The sequence below is a fragment of the Pseudoliparis swirei genome, chromosome 22 (genome assembly GCF_029220125.1).
Source record: "Pseudoliparis swirei isolate HS2019 ecotype Mariana Trench chromosome 22, NWPU_hadal_v1, whole genome shotgun sequence".
Taxonomy (NCBI): domain Eukaryota; kingdom Metazoa; phylum Chordata; class Actinopteri; order Perciformes; family Liparidae; genus Pseudoliparis; species Pseudoliparis swirei.
Window position 1 is genome coordinate 3980511 of NC_079409.1, and position 19226 is coordinate 3999736.

General features: G+C 47.2%; 1 protein-coding gene across 2 annotated transcripts in view; it reads left to right on the forward strand.

The window, feature by feature from the left end:
- agmo (alkylglycerol monooxygenase) overlaps positions 1 to 19226 on the forward strand; it is a 49180-nt gene that overhangs the window by 11943 nt on the left and 18011 nt on the right. For both annotated transcript variants that reach the window (XM_056443835.1, XM_056443836.1), the window contains exons 4-10: positions 8048 to 8151; positions 8253 to 8348; positions 11058 to 11124; positions 11206 to 11271; positions 12286 to 12365; positions 12638 to 12772; positions 14293 to 14409. In XM_056443835.1, the coding sequence (XP_056299810.1) occupies positions 8048 to 8151; positions 8253 to 8348; positions 11058 to 11124; positions 11206 to 11271; positions 12286 to 12365; positions 12638 to 12772; positions 14293 to 14409 (665 nt within the window). The remainder of the gene's footprint in view (positions 1 to 8047; positions 8152 to 8252; positions 8349 to 11057; positions 11125 to 11205; positions 11272 to 12285; positions 12366 to 12637; positions 12773 to 14292; positions 14410 to 19226) is intronic.

Below are 19226 nucleotides of genomic sequence, written 5' to 3' on the forward strand. Positions count from 1 at the left end.
CTGAGTGAACAATAATGAGAAATAAAATGAACTTTTTTGATTTTAGAAAATGGCTGCAATGAAACAGTGTGAAACATGTAAAGGGGTCTGAATACTTTCCGTACCCACTGTATATGTATTTTTTTTACCAATATTTTTCCAAGACAAGAGAACACAGTAAATTACACATTAGAACAAAAATCAAAAATAATAAGTTAAAGAAAAAAATTAAATAGTCCTAAAAATTATTAAATAAAGTAAATAAATAACGTAAATAAATTAAATAAATAAAGTATATAAATAATTCCCCCTCACCCCAAAAGAATAAATAATAAACTGGATCCTGCTCGTGGCTTATGTTTCGTTTTCAATCTGCTCACGAACACGAGTCGAGGTTCAAATTGAGGGAATTCTGGCTCCTCGACCTTTAGCTTTGACCTTTAGTGCACACACTGACTCCAATGAAGTGGTTGTTTATCTAAACTCTCGATATCCATATTTATTTAAACTCATTTGGTGCACGTCCCAGAACCCAGAATCGATACACTGTAGCTGTTAGCTGTATTCTTTCCTTAAAATGATCAATTTTGTTTAAAAAAAGAAGAATCTGGAAGGTTTCAGTTTGCTGACAGATTGCTAAAAAGCATATTTCCCCGTAACCGCTGAAATAATATGACCCCTGTGACACGTTAGACCACCGTTTGACCACCTTCTCTAAACACATTGGGTTAATAACCTGCTGACGGACGAGAATAGAAAACAAATTCCAATTTCACCCACATTCTGTCTGCTGCCGACAGACTATATACACACATATATATATATATATATGTTCAAAACATTCCTCTTTTGAACCAGATGATTTCTGGGTTTGGGACATGGCGGCCGTGATGTTGACAGGCCCGTTGATGCTGTTCATCCTGACCTCGTATCGCCAGCGCCACTAATAGCAGCTCTGCTCCCGGGACGGCGTCTATATGCAGGCACGGCGGCGAAGGCGGAGGCCATTAATCAGCCGGTCAGCTGTCTCGATTATACGCGAGGTAACAGAGTCACGCTGGCAGGCGTCTCGCCGCTCTTACGCTTATAGTTCCGAGACGTCGGGAGAATTGCTCGAAAAAGTGCAATGTTATCGAAATCTGTCGATGACCTTGAGCGTTAACATGCAGCCAGCTGCTAGTTAATGAGAGATTTGGTAGTTTGATCTGATTGGACGAGGCAGAAATCCTGCATTGGAAGAATTTGGGATTAATTTAGTTTGGTTCTACCAAAAAAATTCATTTGAGACCCTTGGTGTAGCTGTTTTAATTGTATCTGGCCTAATCACACGTTGGCTGGTATGCCACAGCTGTATGAACCCAGAGTAAACCATTTATTTGTGATTTTAAATTGCAATAAATAGATAAAGAATGCCAAAATAACTACGTTTGTAAAAAATCTGACTTCCGCTGGGTCTGTTCACGAGACAACGGGCAACATCTGAACCCAGCTTGGATCGCAGTTTGAGGCCTTGAACCCTGAACCCCTCAGGCTCCGACATGAGGTCACCTGGTAGATGGTTGAGTGAGAGATGGTTTAAATACTGTTAGGTTGTAATAGTTTATTTTGATAACATCTGCAGAGGTCTTATGTTTTAAATTAATACATATAGAAAGATATTATAATAGAAAATATTAGGGAGAATATTGATATTGTTATTAATGTATTATGACGCATAGGTGTAATGTTTACTCTATGCAAATGGCAAGAATTAATGTGTGTTGCATGAGAGTGACTGTTCGTATTATAGATTGACGAAGCCGGTTGAATTCCGTGAAGTGACTTACAATAACAGGGACTTTTATTGTGAAGGTGACTTTAATGCGGACAATAACAAGTCGGGACTCTTATTGTGAAAATACTTGTTTAGCGACTTGACCGGAAGTCACGTTTTGACCGGGGCCGGGGACATTGAGTATAAAACTCCGTGGATTAGAGAAATCGGGTCTCTTCCACAGGTATTCTCGACGCCGGAAGGAGGGGGAGGAGCCGAAGAAGATCACGATCGTGAGCCTTGAATGTTTGTTTACACTTCCTGCCATTAAATGTTGATAACTTAATTCACGCGCGTCCGGAAGCCTGTTTTCCATCATTTGCGAAGTGCCCAGTTTCAGAACTACTTTACAATACTAACGGGACAACGTAATAACACGTTATGTATAATATAAAATAAAGTCTTTGTGACACCGCCGACATGAGAGACGGGCGTGGTGCGAGGTGAGGACACGGTCTCCTGAGCTCACTCGACGTATCTGACAGGCCGTCGGCTTGTTGTTCCACACTCTGTGCGTCCCTTCCAGCGTATTGTTTGCATTTTGTCGGTCGGTGTGAGAAAAAGAAAAAAACTGCCGGAAGCCACAAGAATCTCCGCCCTCCTGTCTGCGTCTCTTTGACGTTCCATAAGTTTCGATGTCTTTTGTCTGGCTGATTATTTTTCGCTCCTCTAGTTCCCGGACACGCCCGTGACGCCTTTTCGAAATCCCTGATTTGTTTCCTGTGTCGCCCGCGGTAACCCGGCGTCTACGATGTTTTTAATGTTCGGTTGAAAACGCAACACAGTGAAGCGAGCCACGCGTCCTCTCGTCTCCGGCAGCGTCACACACGTATGGACGGGGTTAGAGGTGACTGTGCGGCGGCGGCGGAATGTGTTGTTTCAGGCCACATGCAAAACGCGTGCACGGACTGGAGGATGTGCACCTTACGACATCCTCCATGTCTGCCATGCCCCCCCCCCTCTCAAGACAAACAGATGTGCTCAGCACTGCTGCGCTGTCCTCCGTCCCCGAGGGGGGGGGGGTGTGGATGTTATTGTTTGAGGAGGAGCTCCTCCGGGCGGTGTGGCAGGGCGGAGGTGGTGGAGGTGGACTGATCTCTGAATCCATAAATCTTCACGGTGACGGCGGGTTCCTGGCCCGGTGCAGGTTGTAGGGGGGGGGGGGGCAGACAGAAGTATCCGGGCCCCCTCCCCGCTTGGTTTGCTGGTTCTGTCGGTGCGGTGTGGTCCAGGATGTGGGGGGGGGGGGGGGGCAGGAGAGACCAAGTGAAAGGCCTCATGGGAGGCCGAGATAACATCAACAGTGATCTATAGGTCACTGCGCTCTCACTCTCTGTCTGCAGAGTGTGTGATGAGAGAGGGAGAGAGTGAGAGAGAGAGGGAGAGAGAGAGGGAGGGAGAGAGAGAGGGAGGGAGGGAGAGAGCTAGAGAGAGAGGGAGGGAGGGAGAGAGCTAGAGAGAGAGGGAGAGAGAGAGGGAGGGAGAGAGCTAGAGAGAGGGAGAGAGAGAGGGAGAGAGAGAGAGCTAGAGAGAGAGAGAGGGAGGGAGAGAGCTAGAGAGAGAGCGCTAGAGAGAGAGGGAGGGAGAGAGAGAGAGAGAGAGAGAGAGGGAGAGAGAGGGAGAGAGAGAGAGAGAGAGAGACAGAGAGAGAGAGAGAGGGAGAGAGAGAGCGAGGGAGAGAGAGAGGGAGAGAGAGAGAGGTCCGAATGAACCTCCACATCACAAGTGGATCATGTCTCCAGGTTCCTGAGCGAGCAGCTTTCAAACAAAGTGTGGAAAAGAGGGAGCGTGTTGTGAAGGTTTTGGTGACCGCCGCCCTCGTGCACACCCCTCGTGCGCGCCCCTCGTGCACTCTCCTCGCTGCACGGAGACACTTCCCTCCGACGGGCAGATTTCCACCGTTTGGAGGGACGAAGTGAACGTGAAGGAAGAAGAGGTAAACATCAAAATAAATCATATTTAAGTAAGATTCAAGATTCTCACCTTTTGATTTTGAATTTATTCACCATTTAAGAAGCGAGATATTGCAATTGATGGAGAGCAAATCACGACTTCACTAAAGCCGACTGAACGCTCCACTTCATACGCATTCATAGGTTTATGAAGTCCTCGAGGGGCCTGGGTGCTGTTTGCCCCGTGTTTGGTCTTTCAGGCTGTTCATCAGCTGATGAGCCACACCTGGGCCTGCAGGCCGCTACGTAGACACCTGCAGGTTATTTGTTTGGTTTGTTTAACCCTCCTGCCGCCTTCGGGTCAATTTGACCCGATTCAATGTTTAACCCTCCTGTTACCTTTATATTTACTAACATATTTTACCCTTGGGGTCAATATGACCCCAGCTATTAAAATCTCCAGAAAATTATTAGAATTAATATTGTTTTCCAAGTTTAAGTGTGAGGTACTTTATGTTTGTTTGTTGACTACCGAAAGAACACCGACATTAAACATTGAACGGGTCAAATTGACCCGAAGGCAACAGGAGGGTTAAGTTCATCGTGTTATTCTTTAAATAAATATTCGTCTGATCTCCCATCCGTGTTTCAGTTTGTTTAGCTGCCTGTTGAACACGTTTTTCTCATTTAATTATGACACAATAAATGCACACTTAAAAAAGGGGGAAAGCATATTACAATGGGAGTTATATTTCACTTTTGAAACTTATTTTTGGTTTCGAATAAATAAAAAAAAGAGAGTTCTTCTGGCAATATATATAACATCTATCCGGATCACTCCTCTGTGAGAATAAAACAGCTTCATATCTACTCGTGCTTTGGCTTTCAGTTACAATCGACACGATTGCGAAGATAAATATATTCAAATAAAATGCTGCTTGAAATCTTAAAACGTGATAAGAAAGGCCCCTTCAAGTCCTCTCAGCCTGCTTGTGGGAGCTGTAAGTGGGCCTGACCCCGCTGAGTGGGCTGAGTGTGTGTGACTGAGCCGTGTGGACAGCATGAAGTACGGCAGGGTGGTGGATGGGGGGGGGGGGGGGGGAGTTGGCCCCTGGACTCTCTGTTTGAGTTGGCACCCCCCCGTCCGAGAGCCTCTCCGATCCAAACCACCGGAGGGCCGTTCACAGGCCATTACCCCGCTGGTTGACGGCTCGGCCCACCACTCAGGAGAAGGGCTGTTGGTTTTTTTTTTATCGGTGCCAGCTGTTTGTTTTTTTTGGACCTGGCAGCTGATTCACGTCCGCGTTGAAAAAGCGTAGACGTGAAGTTTTCGTGGGATTTCGCCCTCTCCTCTGATTTTGTTTTTCTTATTGACGAGTCACACTTTCTTTTCGAGGAACCGATCGATCATCATCGTTACGACCCGCGGGCCTCGATGGGACTTTTGCTTTTTCCCGCTTTCAAACGCCTCGTGAACAAACCCGACGATGACTTACGGGCCTTGATTACGCGTCACGGTGTAATGAACTGAATGTCGTAGACCTCCTCACGCAGCCGGTGAGGCTTGTTTTGGTCCCCGGAGACCACGTACACGGTAATAAATGACGCTATGAATTGGTTTATATTTGTACTACTCACCGTAGGAAAGTATTCTTAACATTTAGAAGCGAAGGAACATTTAAAAAAATTTTTTCGCCATTTGTCATTTAGACGGTCAGATGGCTAACAAGCTAAGCTAAGCTAAGCTAAGCTAGGGTAGGGCAGGTTTGTTGTACCATGAAAAGACCAATTCAAGACTAGAAGGTTGGGTTGTTGAGCACTTTACAGCAGAACCACTGCTCCTAAATGCATATATATATGTATTTATTAATTAAATATATATGTATTTAAATATATTTATTTATTTATTAAATATATATGTATAAAAATATATATTTATGTATTTATTTATTTATAAATATAATATATATATATGTGTATATATGACCTTTTTCTATATAACGTTTTTTAATGATGCAGCACAATCCTGGCATAGTGCAACGGACCCCTGAGGGTCCCCCGGCCCTACTTTGAGAATCACTGATTCCCGACAACAGGTTTTTTCTTGTTGTTTTCTTAAAAACATAATTTTACAAGTGGATTTGTTAAATTTTATCATATTTTGTCACGTTTTGGCACTCCGACTGTTATCGGTCAAAATGTAATGCAAACCGCAACTTTGCCCTTTGACCTCCTTTGAATACTTCCACTCTTTCCTTTTTTTTGACGGCCGTCATGACTCCCACAGGCGCACAGAGGTAAACATAAACATAACGTCTTGGGGGACTCTTGCTGTCGTTGAGTCTCATACAAATGGGTCCAAACTGTCCATCACCCGATTAGCGTGCGCTCATGCTTGCTATTCCTGAGAGAGGCTGAGTCGAGGCTCGCCGGAGGCCAGATGAAAGTGCCCTCCTCAGCGGTTTTTTGCTGGGAATGTGGGCTCCGTGGCATTGGTTCTCACCATTAACGGGGTTTCCCCTCCTGAATAGGCCCTGCCAAACTATGCAGCGTCCCGCCGAGTCCAGAGATGAGGACATGGGCTTGCAGTGAAGCCGAGCGGTTCCTACTTCCTATCAATGACAAGAAGCATCAATCTTAGCCGCCCCCCCCCTTTTAGTCCTGGACCCCGCCAAGAGAGAGAGAGAGGGAGAGAAAAAAAGAGACTCGGGGGCTGCTGGAAATTTAACAAAGGCTGGATTATCCTCTCGATGCGTCTGCGAGCGGGTCGGTCCATCTCTGAACCTCCTCACTTAAGTGTCTCACTTCTCTTTTAGAAATAAAGTTTGAATTGAAATCAGACCCTGTTGCTTCCATTTTAGACTCGATCCAAAATACAGCGTGTTAACACTGTGTGTGTGACGCTTCCAACCCCCCCCTCCCCCTGTGACACTTATTCTCTCACACCTGCTAAAACACGGCAATAACCCCGCTGAATAACGGAGGTGTGGAGTATTGCTCGGGAGCGGTAGTTTAGCTGGGGGAGCTCCTCGGGGGTAGCCATCCCCCCCCCCCCCCCCAAAAGGAGTCCACCTCGGGTTTTTTGTTGTTGCTGATTGTAAAGGTGTGGGGCGGGTCGATGACCTCCAGCGGGGTGTTTGTTCAGGTGCTGCGGACCCATCGTTGGGGTATCTGACTCCCCTCCCCCGACGCAACTCACAAGTTTATTAAACAAAGAGAGAGAGAGAGAGGATGAGTTTTGAAAAGTAGTCTCAAACTAGAAAGTGGTCCTTTGTGCTCGAACGCCAGAGATGTGGACTTGATCCGGACTCGAGTCAGAAATGTGACTTAAACCCGACTTGAGACTCGAGATTTGAGTTTTGACTTCCCCCAAAAGGTTTGTTTACCAGAAGGGTCGCGATTCAATTATAATTTCCCTTCATTTATTGAATCGGCAAACGTTAACGTTGTTCCCTCCAAGGAGATCTACGACTCTGACGTCGTCCAATCAGGTTGCAGGAGAGAACCACGAGGAACAGATTTATTTTTTTTACAGTTGAAAAAACGGTTCCAAAGATAATACGATTATATACGCGCAAAACCTATACGCATAGAACATGTCAAATATACGTCAGTCAACAAAAAATATATTGCATGAAGCGAAAGGGGCGGGTTGCAAATGAAGAGTCATTTTGAATGGAAATGTGCTTTTTAACTGTCAACGTCTCACCTGTGGAGCTCCATACAGGAGACAGTTAGCTTAGCTTAGCACGAACAATGAAAACAGGGAAGCTACTCTTAACGAAAGGCAACTGGGATGATAATAAACCTTTACAGATTAAAAACACAAAAGGCGATGTCATCGAGCCCAAAAAAAATATTTACAAAAGAAAAGTTAAACTGCTTGATGATTGATCGCTTGGTCACGAATCCCAGCTTCATAAAACTTAAACCTCATTCAATACCTTTGGCTTGTTGTTTTTATATAGCGCTGCACCCCCGTGCCTGGCCTCTAGGGGCGCTGTGGTTCCGCAGGGCGTGAAGCTTTACGGGTCTCCCCTGCAGGCGAGTCGGGGAGGTCCGGAAACACCCGGAGACCCAGTGAAAACTTAACAAGCGTGTTCCCTTTGGATGTTAAAAGTGTAACACGGATATTAATGTAGCAATTATCACAACACAGCCGAGGAATGTCCACTGGAGCACTGGGACGTCGGGCTGGACGTCCACCAGCTGCAGCCTCCTCCTCCTCTTCATCCAATGGCGAGACCCCAACATGGCTTCTTGTGGGGATGAACGTGTCTGACTCACAAGCTGTGGACTCGTGGACTCTTTTGTGATGTTTTTGTTCTGCATGTTTATGTGTGTGTGTCATGTTCCTCCCCAGAGGTGTCCATCATCTGGGCTTCTCACCAGGTCCACCACAGCTCAGAGTACTACAACCTCTCCACCGCCCTCAGGCAGTCCCTCACCCAGCAGTTCACCTCCTGGGTGAGGTCATAGGGTCAAAGATCGTTCTGTGACTGTCGTGATTATTATTGCGATTAATCTTCACACCTCTCTGTTCTCCTCCTCCTCCTCCTCTTCCTCAGATCTTCTACCTGCCCCTGGCGCTGATCGCGCCCCCCACGGTCTTCTTCGTCCACATCCAGTTCAACCTGCTCTACCAGTTCTGGATTCACACGGAGGTAACTACCTCAACACGGGAGGGGGGGGGGGGGGTCATTAATTAACTGATAAACCAATTAGGAGAGAGGAGGAAAAGGGGGCGTGGCTTGAAGGTGCGCACAGTCCGTCCTGTTTTATGTCTTTCACCAAAGATAAAAAAATAATAAATTAAATGTGTCATAGTGGGGGGGGGGGGGGACACATCCTGTTATTAATTAACTGATTAACCAATTAGGAGAGAGGAGAGAAAGGGGGCGGGGCTTGAAGGTGTACAGTTCGTCCTGTTTTATGTCTTTCAGCCTTGCAACTGGAAATTAAGATGATCAATTGATTTTTGCAAAACTTAATTAATGTTTTGGGGGTTTTCCAGCCCCGCTCTGGTATCTCGGGAACGTTCGGAGCGAATTCTTCCCAGATGCGGTCAACAACTTTTTTCGACTCAAAAGGTCGCCGTGACCTCTGGAGACACTTTTTTTTTACCGTAACCAAAAAATTCCAATATAGGATAAAATGATGAAGTGGTGACATTGAGGACAGAGATGAATGTGCTGCAGCTTGCGGGGGAATTAAACCGAGACCGCTGTAATTCTAGTCTTTGCAAGAAAAAAAAGACTTGTTACAGCTTCTGAAGTGTAAAGATTTACTCAATTTACTTGCCTGAGGAAAGACTTTTATTTTGAAAACCTGAAAAGAGAAAAAGAGGAATAAACTATTTATTTAGAGCCGAGTGTGCAGACTTCTTTTGCGCCCTGTTTACACTCAATTTCTTATACTTTTGAAGTGTAATACATTCACTTTATTATTTTACCCATTTAAGATATAAAAAAAAAAAAAAAACAATGGAATAAAAGCAACTTTAAACGTTGAGCTTTGGTACCATTCAGGTGGAGAACGGAGACCACTCCATCATACGCACCTGGTGATGTCATAATGATTAAATATGTTGCGTAATCAGTCAAGATGGAGCGCATGTGACTGTGAGGGGAATCGCCTCTTCCACTTCACTAAGTTAAAAAGGGAAGTCGTTCAATAAAAGAAAAATGTAGATTTCATTCAATATTCCAAACAGAAGCACAACCTCTCTCTCTCTCTCTCGCTCTCTCTCTCCTTTTCTCTCTCTCCCTCCTGCCTTTTTTAAAGTGGCTGGGAGTATCACTTTTTTTACGATCCCCCAAAATCTTGAGAGTGAATGAACGGATTTGGAACTCCTTCCATCTTTTAGTGCTTCTATTAGTGAAAACAGTCGTAATAGTCTCAATTTTCTGAAGGGGTGTAATTTATGCCTCTTTTATGGGCCTTTTTTTCCTTTTTTAATTTTTTTTAATGTCATGTCAATTTATTGGCACGCTATTCAAGCCCCTGGAGTGAAGCGGCGGAGACCCCCTTTTTTCATTCGGCTCCCAGACGCAGAAATAATGAATCACAGAGGAACGTGCACGTTGCTTCTGACCGAGAGGTCTCGTCCCGTATCGAAACATCCCGAAATAATCAGAGGAGTCGCGGCCAGGAGAGACGGCGAGTTTGGAACCTGTCGGCCATCTTGAATGACTCGCCGGTGCATCTGTTTAATATCTGAGAGGAGACGGTGATTCACGTTGGAGGGTTTTTGAGTCATGCTTGTTTTCTTTATGAGTGGTTATGGGTTTAACTCCACCAGCGTTGTTCACATCTTTTCTTCTCTTTTTTTCTCAACCCACCAGTCCATAAATATGACTTACGATACGGGAGAAATCACCCGGAATATTCAGCAATATATGATAGTAATGAGTTGTTGTCACATTTTAACTGAAGTGCAATATGACTTTTTATTTTTATTTTTTTGTACGTCAGGGGTTCCTCTTTCCCAACAAAAATAATCTCCATGTACGTGTATATATATACAGGACTGTCTCAGAAAATTAGAATATTGTGATAAAGTTCTTTATTTTCTGTAATGCAATTTAAAATTCAAATATGTCATGCATTCTGGATTCATTACAAATCAACTGAAATATTGCAAGCCTTTTATTCTTTTAATATTGCTGATTATGGCTTACAGCTTAAGAAAACTCTAAAATCCTATCTCATAAAATTTTAATATTTCCTCAGACCAAGTAAAAAAAAAGATTTATAACAGCTGAGTGTTTGTCAAGGCTCAGGAAACCCTTGCAGGTGTTTCGAGTTAATTAGACAATTCAAGTGATTTGTTTAATACCCTACTAGTATACTTTTTCATGATATTCTAATATTTAGAGATAGGATATTTGAGTTTTCTTAAGCTGTAAGCCATAATCAGCAATAAATCAGAATAAAAGGCTTGCAATATTTCAGTTGATTTGTAATGAATCCAGAATGCATGACATTTTTGTTTTTTTAATTGCATTACAGAAAATAAAGAACTTCATCACAATATTCTAATTTTCTGAGACAGTCCTGTATATATATATATATATATATATATATATAGAGAGAGAGAGAAATATATGTATATATATTATTTATATATATACATGTATATATTTAAATATATTTAGATATATACTGTATATATATATATTTACATATATATGTATATATATATATATAACTCAAATAGCTAGTTATACCATTACATTTAGTTACATATTCATGCTCCCCAGAGGATCAACCTTCTCCATTTAGGATGCATGTATTTAGGAAGACTAAATCAATAAGCCACACAATATATATATATATATATAATTAAATATTTATTGTTATTACTACTTCAGCTGATCAGAGACCTGGGACCTCTGGAGTGGGTCTTCAACACCCCGAAACACCACAGAGTTCATCACGGTGATTATTTTATTTATTTACCTTTTTTCACAACAGTTAAAATAATTTCTGTGATCATCTCACAACATGTTTTCCCAACAGGGAGGAACGAATACTGCATCGACAAGAACTACGGAGGAATACTAATCATATGGGACCGATTGTTTGGTAAGCAGATATTTGTTTCAGTGTTTTAGGATCAATAGAATAAGTTGTTTATAAAGATTATATGATTAAAAACTTACAGACACAATACTAATTGGTTTGTATACACAAGACGTATGAATGTCACGTGTCTCTTTTAAATTAACTTATAAATGTATATAACAATGATATGTGTTTATCTTACATTTTTACCCTTTCAATTTAGAGATATGCAATGTGTTTTTTTTAATTGCGCCTCAAGATCCAGAGTCTCCGAGATTATTCACAGATAATATTTAAATTAGTAATCACTTTTTCATTATTTTTTACCTATAAAAATAAATGCACTCACAGCTGCAATATTTTTGTATTTTTAAGAGAAAGGCTAAAAAAAAAACCTGAATACTTTGACATTTTAAAGAGCTTTTAAGAGTTATGACGCCAAAGTAATGCATTTTAAATTCTGGCTAAATTCCTTTTATGTTGTTGTTATTAGTGTTCAGTAATAATTAATAACTCCTCATAATGTATTACTGTGCTGTCTGTGATGCCTTCCCTCTCATTACTTGATACTGAATGGAACCATTAAACCCATTATAACAAACTTTAAGTTTAGTTCTTTTTTACTTGAGTCAGCACTTCAGTGAGGGGGTAGCTGATTAGATTTTGAGGTTTACATTACCCAGAAATCCCATGGGCTGTTTTCTCTTCTTCTTCTTCTTCTTCTTCTTCTTCTCCTTTTTTGGCTGCAGGCCGTTTTAAGTGGTTGATCACAGAAGCTGTGACCCCGCGGTTTAATATTTTAGCCCCTAAAAGTATTCATTACACCGAACATCCAACAAATATATACACACACACACGTCTCGATGAGCTCTCGAGTCACTGACGGCCCTGAGGAGTCGGTGGAGACCAAAAACGGAGTTAAAAAGTGATAATGTTCACGAGAGTCTTCTGACTGTTGTGTTATTTTTATTCACAGGTATTTATTCACGTCGTTTAGTTTTGCCAATAAAATAAAACTGCTCACGTTCTTCTCAGGTACCTTCGCCGAGGAGACGGACAAAGTGGTGTTCGGCCTGGTGTTGCCCATCAACACCTTTGAAGTCCTCTACATCCAGGTCGGTCCCAACACCTTGTTAGTGGAGGGAGGGAGGGTTTCCACCAATTAGCTCGGGTCGAGTGACCAGTTTTTGTAACCATACCATTATAACTCCACTTCAAACATAACGGGCCGGCTGAGGCCATGAGGCCCGTGAAGGTGGATGTTGGGCAACGAGCAAGAAACCGTTCTCCTCGGGATCAGCTGTTGCTCCTCCAATTAATCATCAATTAAAAACGGAAGGGTCTGATTGCATCGTTGTGTTTCTTCTTCTTCTCTTTTTTTTTATAGCTGCACTACTACTTGGGCTTGTGGAGAAGGTCCGAGGCGTACGAGACCGTCGGCGACAAGCTGTCCACTTTCTTCAAAGGTCCGAGTTGGAGTCCCGGTAAACGGCGGCTCGGCGACCACGCAGGCAACCCGCAGGTTCGGTTTGAGAAATCACTTCATTTCGCGTAGGAAGTTTCATATCACGACATCGGCCATTGTTTCTGACGCACGCCACGCACGACCCGGGCTTAAACGACTCTACGAGCTTGTGGTTTTTTACGAGGAACTGCCACATCAAATAAAAGTTGCGCAACACGATAAATTCATTTTCACCGTCTTTAAAAAAAAAGGCCGTCTGGGCGGATTAAAACCGCATGCATGTTGAGTGTGAGTGTGAGTGTGTGTGTGTGTGTTTGTCTGTGTGTGTTTGTGTGTGTGTGTGTTTGTGTGTGGGGGGACCGCAACACCCAATAAAAACTGGATAACTTTGTAGACGGAACACAACAAACTCATTGTCGCCAGTATTTGGGGTGAATTCAGCCTGAGGCGACAACACAGGCTTTTATTTATTTTTTCGTTATAAAGAAAATAAAGAAGTAGAAAGGTCATGAGAGAAGTTGGACTTTTACGAGTTAATTTCTGGCTTTTTTTGTTCTCTTTTTTTTATTTTTTTACGGCCCACAACATTCTCACTCACTTTGCTTCTCTGTTGTTTTTGTCATTTCCCTCACGCTCTATTTGTTTATATGTGTTCAGTGTCTCTTAGAGTTATAACGCAAAGTCCATTTTTGCTGCTATTGATGGAAACAAATTTTTGTTGACACCTGTCGCTTTTCTTTTGATCCATTTCTGACAGAGACGCCATCAAAGTTTAATTCTTGTGTCATTTAAATTAAAACTCGTAGGACCTGTGTAATTATTACCGTGAGCGCATGTCGTTACCATTAGCAACCAGGAAGAGTATCTTAGAGGGAAAGTTTCTACGAGGTACTGATCCACAGAGGAGCAACAATGTAGTTTAGTCACCTAAAAGAACAAAAGGACACTTGATTTGTTGTTGTTGTTGTCTAAACTGCCACCATCCCATCAGTACTTCCCCTCCTGGTACTGAGGTATGCTTCTCCAAACCCGCCATCTACTGTCCTATGAGAACCCCGTAGAGCCGCTCTTCAACCGACCCACATGATCCCCTTGACATGTCTGTGATAGGGCAGCGATCAGCCAGATGCATTCTGGGGGTTCATGGAAGGTAACGGATAATTTGAGGATAAAAAAAATACAAATAAAATGAAAAACCTGCCAAACGGGGGTCGGGTGTGAGACCCGCCGGCCTCGTGCCGCGATAGAAAGTGTGTGAGAACTAGTTAACATGCGAGCGGAGAAGTTTAAACGTGTAACTTTATATGTTTTTATCCGCCCGTCGGGCCGTAACGGAGGAACCCTGGCGACGCGTTCTATTCGCTCCGCGTTCACCGTGGTTATTAATAAGCAGTCGGGGTACCGGGCGCTGAACACGCCGTACATAAACACTGGGACTTGAACTCCGAGCGATCTCGTTATATAAGCGAGGCGTGCTGGTCCGGTGTGAGAGTCCAAGAAAACTGCAACGGAAAAATATGAGGGATTGGGGAATTGAACATGTATTTTTTTGTGTGTTTTTATTTTTCCATGTGCAGGTTACCGGACAGGAAGTGCCTCACGGGCCCAGCTGGCCGCTGCCTCTCCAAGCGTATGTGGTCGTTCACTTCCTGCTGGCGCTGGGGACTTACCACGATCTGTTTGAGAACAAAATGGTGCGTGTGCGTGGTTTTGTGTGCGTGTGTGTGTGTGTGTGTGTGTGTGGAGTAAACTGTAAATGTCTACAGAGGATTTTTTTTTTTTTTACGCTTTCAAACTCGACGAGAAGCCTTCTGAAGGAGGCTAGAGGCCATTTTGAAGCCGGCTACGGGTGCGTTCGAGGTTCCCGGTGCGTTCGAGGCTCCCGGTGCGTTCGAGGCTCCCGGTGCGTTCGAGGCTCCCGGTGCGTTCGAGGCTCCGGCGCGTCGAGGCTACCGGTGCGTTCGAGGCTCCCGATGCGTTCGAGGCTCCCGATGCGTTCGAGGCTCCCGGTGCGTTCGAGGCTCCCGGATGCGTTCGAGGCTCGGTGCGTTGAGGCTCCCGATGCGTTCGAGGCTACCGGTGCGTTCGAGGCTCCCGATGCGTTCGAGGCTACCGATGCGTTCGAGGCTCCCGGTGCGTTCGAGGCTCCCGGTGCGTTCGAGGCTCCCGGTGCGTTCGAGGCTACCGGTGCGTTCGAGGCTCCCGATGCGTTCGAGGCTCCCGGTGCGTTCGAGGCTACCGATGCGTTCGAGGCTCCCGGTGCGTTCGAGGCTCCCGGTGCATTCCCCGTGCGTTCGAGGCTCCCGGTGCGTTCGAGGCTCCGGTGCGTTCGAGGCTCCGTGCGTTCGAGGCTCTCGATGCGTTCGAGGCTCCCGGTGCGTTCGAGGCTACCGGTGCGTTCGAGGCTCCCGGTGCGTTCGAGGCTCCCGGTGCGTTCGAGGCTCCCGATGCGTTCGAGGCTACCGATGCGTTCGAGGCTCCCGGTGCGTTCGAGGCTCTCGGTGCGTTCGAGGCTCCCGGTGCGTTCGAGGCTCGGTGCGTTCGAGGCTCCCGATGCGTTCGAGGCTCCGGTGCGTTCGAGGCTCCGTGCGTTCGAGGCTCCGCTGCGTTCGAGGCTCGGTGCGTTCGAGGCTCCCGATGCGTTCGAGGCTCCCGGTGCGTTCGAGGCTCGGTGCGTTCGAGGCTCCGTGCGTTCGAGGCTCGGTGCGTTCGAGGCTCCCGATGCGTTCGAGGCTACCGTGCGTTCGAGGCTCCGGTGCGTTCGAGGCTCCCGGTGCGTTCGAGGCTACGGTGCGTTCGAGGCTCCGGTGCGTTCGAGGCTCCCGGTGCGTTGAGGCTCCGGTGCGTTCGAGGCTCCGGTGCGTTCGAGGCTCGGTGCGTTCGAGGCTCCGGTGCGTTCGAGGCTCCGGTGCGTTCGAGGCTCCGGTGCGTTCGAGGCTCCCGGTGCGTTCGAGGCTCCGGTGCGTTCGAGGCTCCGGTGCGTTCGAGGCTCCCGATGCGTACGAGGCTGCCGGTGCGTTCGAGGCTACCGATGCGTTCGAGGCTGCCGGTGGGTTCGAGGCTCGGTGCGTTCGAGGCTCCCGGTGGGTTCGAGGCTCGGTGCGTTCGAGGCTCCGGTGCGTTCGAGGCTACCGTGCGTTCGAGGCTCGTGCGTTCGAGGCTCCCGGTGCGTTCGAGGCTACCGGTGCGTTCGAGGCTACCGGTGCGTTCGAGGCTACCGGTGCGTTCGAGGCTCCCGATGCGTTCGAGGCTCCCGGTGCGTTCGAGGCTACCGGTGCGTTCGAGGCTCCCGGTGCGTTCGAGGCTCCCGATGCGTTCGAGGCTACCGGTGCGTTCGAGGCTCCCGGTGCGTTCGAGGCTCCCGGTGCGTTCGAGGCTCCCGGTGCGTTCGAGGCTCCCGATGCGTTCGAGGCTACCGGTGCGTTCGAGGCTCCCGGTGCGTTCGAGGCTCCCGGTGCGTTCGAGGCTCCCGGTGCGTTCGAGGCTACCGGTGCGTTCGAGGCTCCCGGTGCGTTCGAGGCTCCCGGTGCGTTCGAGGCTCCCGGTGCGTTCGAGGCTCCCGGTGCGTTCGAGGCTCCCGGTGCGTTCGAGGCTCGAGGCCCGGTGCGTTCGAGGCTCCCGGTGCGTTCGAGGCTCCCGCTGCGTTCGAGGCTCCCGGTGCGTTCGAGGCTCCCGATGCGTTCGAGGCTCCCGGTGCGTTCGAGGCTCCCGATGCGTTCGAGGCTACCGATGCGTTCGAGGCTCCCGGTGCGTTCGAGGCTCCCGGTGCGTTCGAGGCTCCCGGCTCCCGGTGCGTTCGAGGCTCTCGGTGCGTTCGAGGCTCCCGGTGCGTTCGAGGCTCCCGGTGCGTTCGAGGCTCCCGATGCGTTCGAGGCTCCCGGTGCGTTCGAGGCTCCCGGTGCGTTCGAGGCTCCCGGTGCGTTCGAGGCTCCCGGTGCGTTCGAGGCTCCCGATGCGTTCGAGGCTCCCGGTGCGTTCGAGGCTCCCGATGCGTTCGAGGCTCCCGGTGCGTTCCCGGTGCGTTCGAGGCTCCCGGTGCGTTCGAGGCTCCCGGTGCGTTCGAGGCTCCCGGTGCGTTCGAGGCTCCCGGTGCGTTCGAGGCTCCCGATGCGTTCGAGGCTACCGGTGCGTTCGAGGCTCCCGGTGCGTTCGAGGCTCCCGGTGCGTTCGAGGCTCCCGGTGCGTTCGAGGCTCCCGGTGCGTTCGAGGCTCCCGGTGCGTTCGAGGCTCCCGATGCGTTCGAGGCTCCCGGTGCGTTCGAGGCTCCCGATGCGTTCGAGGCTACCGATGCGTTCGAGGCTCCCGGTGCGTTCGAGGCTCCCGGTGCGTTCGAGGCTACCGGTGCGTTCGAGGCTCGGTGCGTCCGAGGCTCCCGATGCGTTCGAGGCTCCCGGTGCGTTCGAGGCTCCCGGTGCGTTCGAGGCTCCCGGTGCGTTCGAGGCTCCCGGTGCGTTCGAGGCTCCCGGTGCGTTCGAGGCTCCCGTAATCCCTCACGTATGACAAGGTGGTCCGGGGGTTTCTTTAATTTAAGGCTGCGCGTGTTTTTGTCCATCCAGCATTATTTCACTCCATTCCGCTGGTTTGTTGTGGCGGCTGCAGAGTCCTCTACTTAGGAACAACACCGGCTCCGTCTCACATCGTGACAGGATGACTGATCGGCGTTCCCCGCGTCTATTATTTTCCACTCGACGGAGCCAACAGACCCTCCTCCTCCTCCTCCTCCTCCTCCTCCTCCCGTCGGAGAAGAGAAAGAAGCAGGTCTCCTCAGCAGTTATCTTTGGAAGTCTCTCCCCCCCGCATAGTTTTGGTAAGCCCAGAAAAAAAAGTGCCGTCACGCCCCAAAAATAAAATGGCCTGTCTTTTTCTTCTGATCGCTACCCCCATGGTGCTCCTTCAGTTGTGGTCTCACACACACACACACACACACACCTCCCCACCCAGGGTCCAGGGTTCCCCTCCCTACCAATGAAACACCAGCTGGTGGTCCGGCCCAGCGAAACGCACACACAAAAACCGCCTTTAATTGCCGACTCAGCCGTTTCCCAACCCAAATAGCCTTCAGGATGCAGCAATCAGGACCATAACAAAGCGACCCGACGATCCATCATGTCGCCGTTGTGTATTTATACCCACATGTCCGCCAGCCGCTTGTTTAGCTCCACGATTGATGACACGCCGCCGCGGGGAAGCTATGGGCCTTCGCGTTAATTCTAACGTGGGTGTGTTTTATTATAGGTTTGCTAAACGGTGACCATTAGAGGCCGAGCGGGGACGCCAAACAACCCCCCATTAGCGTTTATGATTTCAATATTATGACATACTTTGTACTTAGATACTGAGATGAGCTGAATGATGAGGTCATTATGAGCAGTTTGCATTGTAACAAGTGGGTCAGCATTCACCTGAATGGAAAATATATCTATGTACTTCCACTACTACTGTATTCATTTAATAACTTTAATAACTTTAACTATAATATTAACTAACTTCGCACGTACGATTCTTTGGTGAACATTGAAGTGATGCTTACGCAATACCACTTTTTATAATCCATTAGTATTGTACACAGTTATTCTGAAGTGGGCCACACCTTCTACTTTTGGTTTGTTGGGCGGGTTCATTTGTTTTGGGTTTTATAAATAATTAAATACACGCGGCGTTAAACGCACAACTCTTGTGTAAAACGACATATGTTGTCAATGGAGTATTTATAACCTTATTGATCATCTCACTGGAACACACTGCTTCATCACGCCTGGCTGAGTGGGCGTTTCCCTTTTAAAAATCACATTTCGATGCCAACTCTTTAAATTAGAAGACCGTTATATTGAGATATAATGCGCTATTATGAGCTTTTACGTCCCTGGTGGCACAGATATGTGATTGCACCATGAAATAATCTGAAATAATGATCTCTCTCTGCAGATGAATCGTGAAGTTTCGTCGTTGTGTTTTAATCATACAGATAAATACCAACTTCACCTTCTTAATGAGTAAAAAGAGGCGTGGGGACGTGTTACCCCAAGTTGCATTTCCTCAGCGGCAACACGTGGACGTCTTCATAATCACGGCTGCAATAACGAGTTCATTTGCTTCGTCTCGGGGGGGGGGGTACATAACATCGCTCGCCGCCACCAGATGTTCCCCTTCGTTTCGGGTCCAGCGATGTTACAGCTGCGGTTCGATTCTCGGATCACGTTAAAAAAAAATCTACGCGATGAAAGACGCTTTTATCATTTTTGTCGACTTTCTCTCTCGCCGTCTCGAAAACAAACAAAAAAAACAAAAAAAGTCGCACGGCGGACCTTTTTTTTCTGATACCCAAATAAATCTCCACTCATTTTCAGCCTCTGGCTAGAAAACGACTGTGTCTGTAGCCCTTGAACTCATCATCTAATGCTCTCCGACAGTCGCCTTCCTTCCCTCCGATGGATGGACGGAGGCCAGAAACCCCCCGGTGAGACCCACGGAAAAACCAAATCCTGCGACTTTCCGGCGGTGCGGCTCTCGT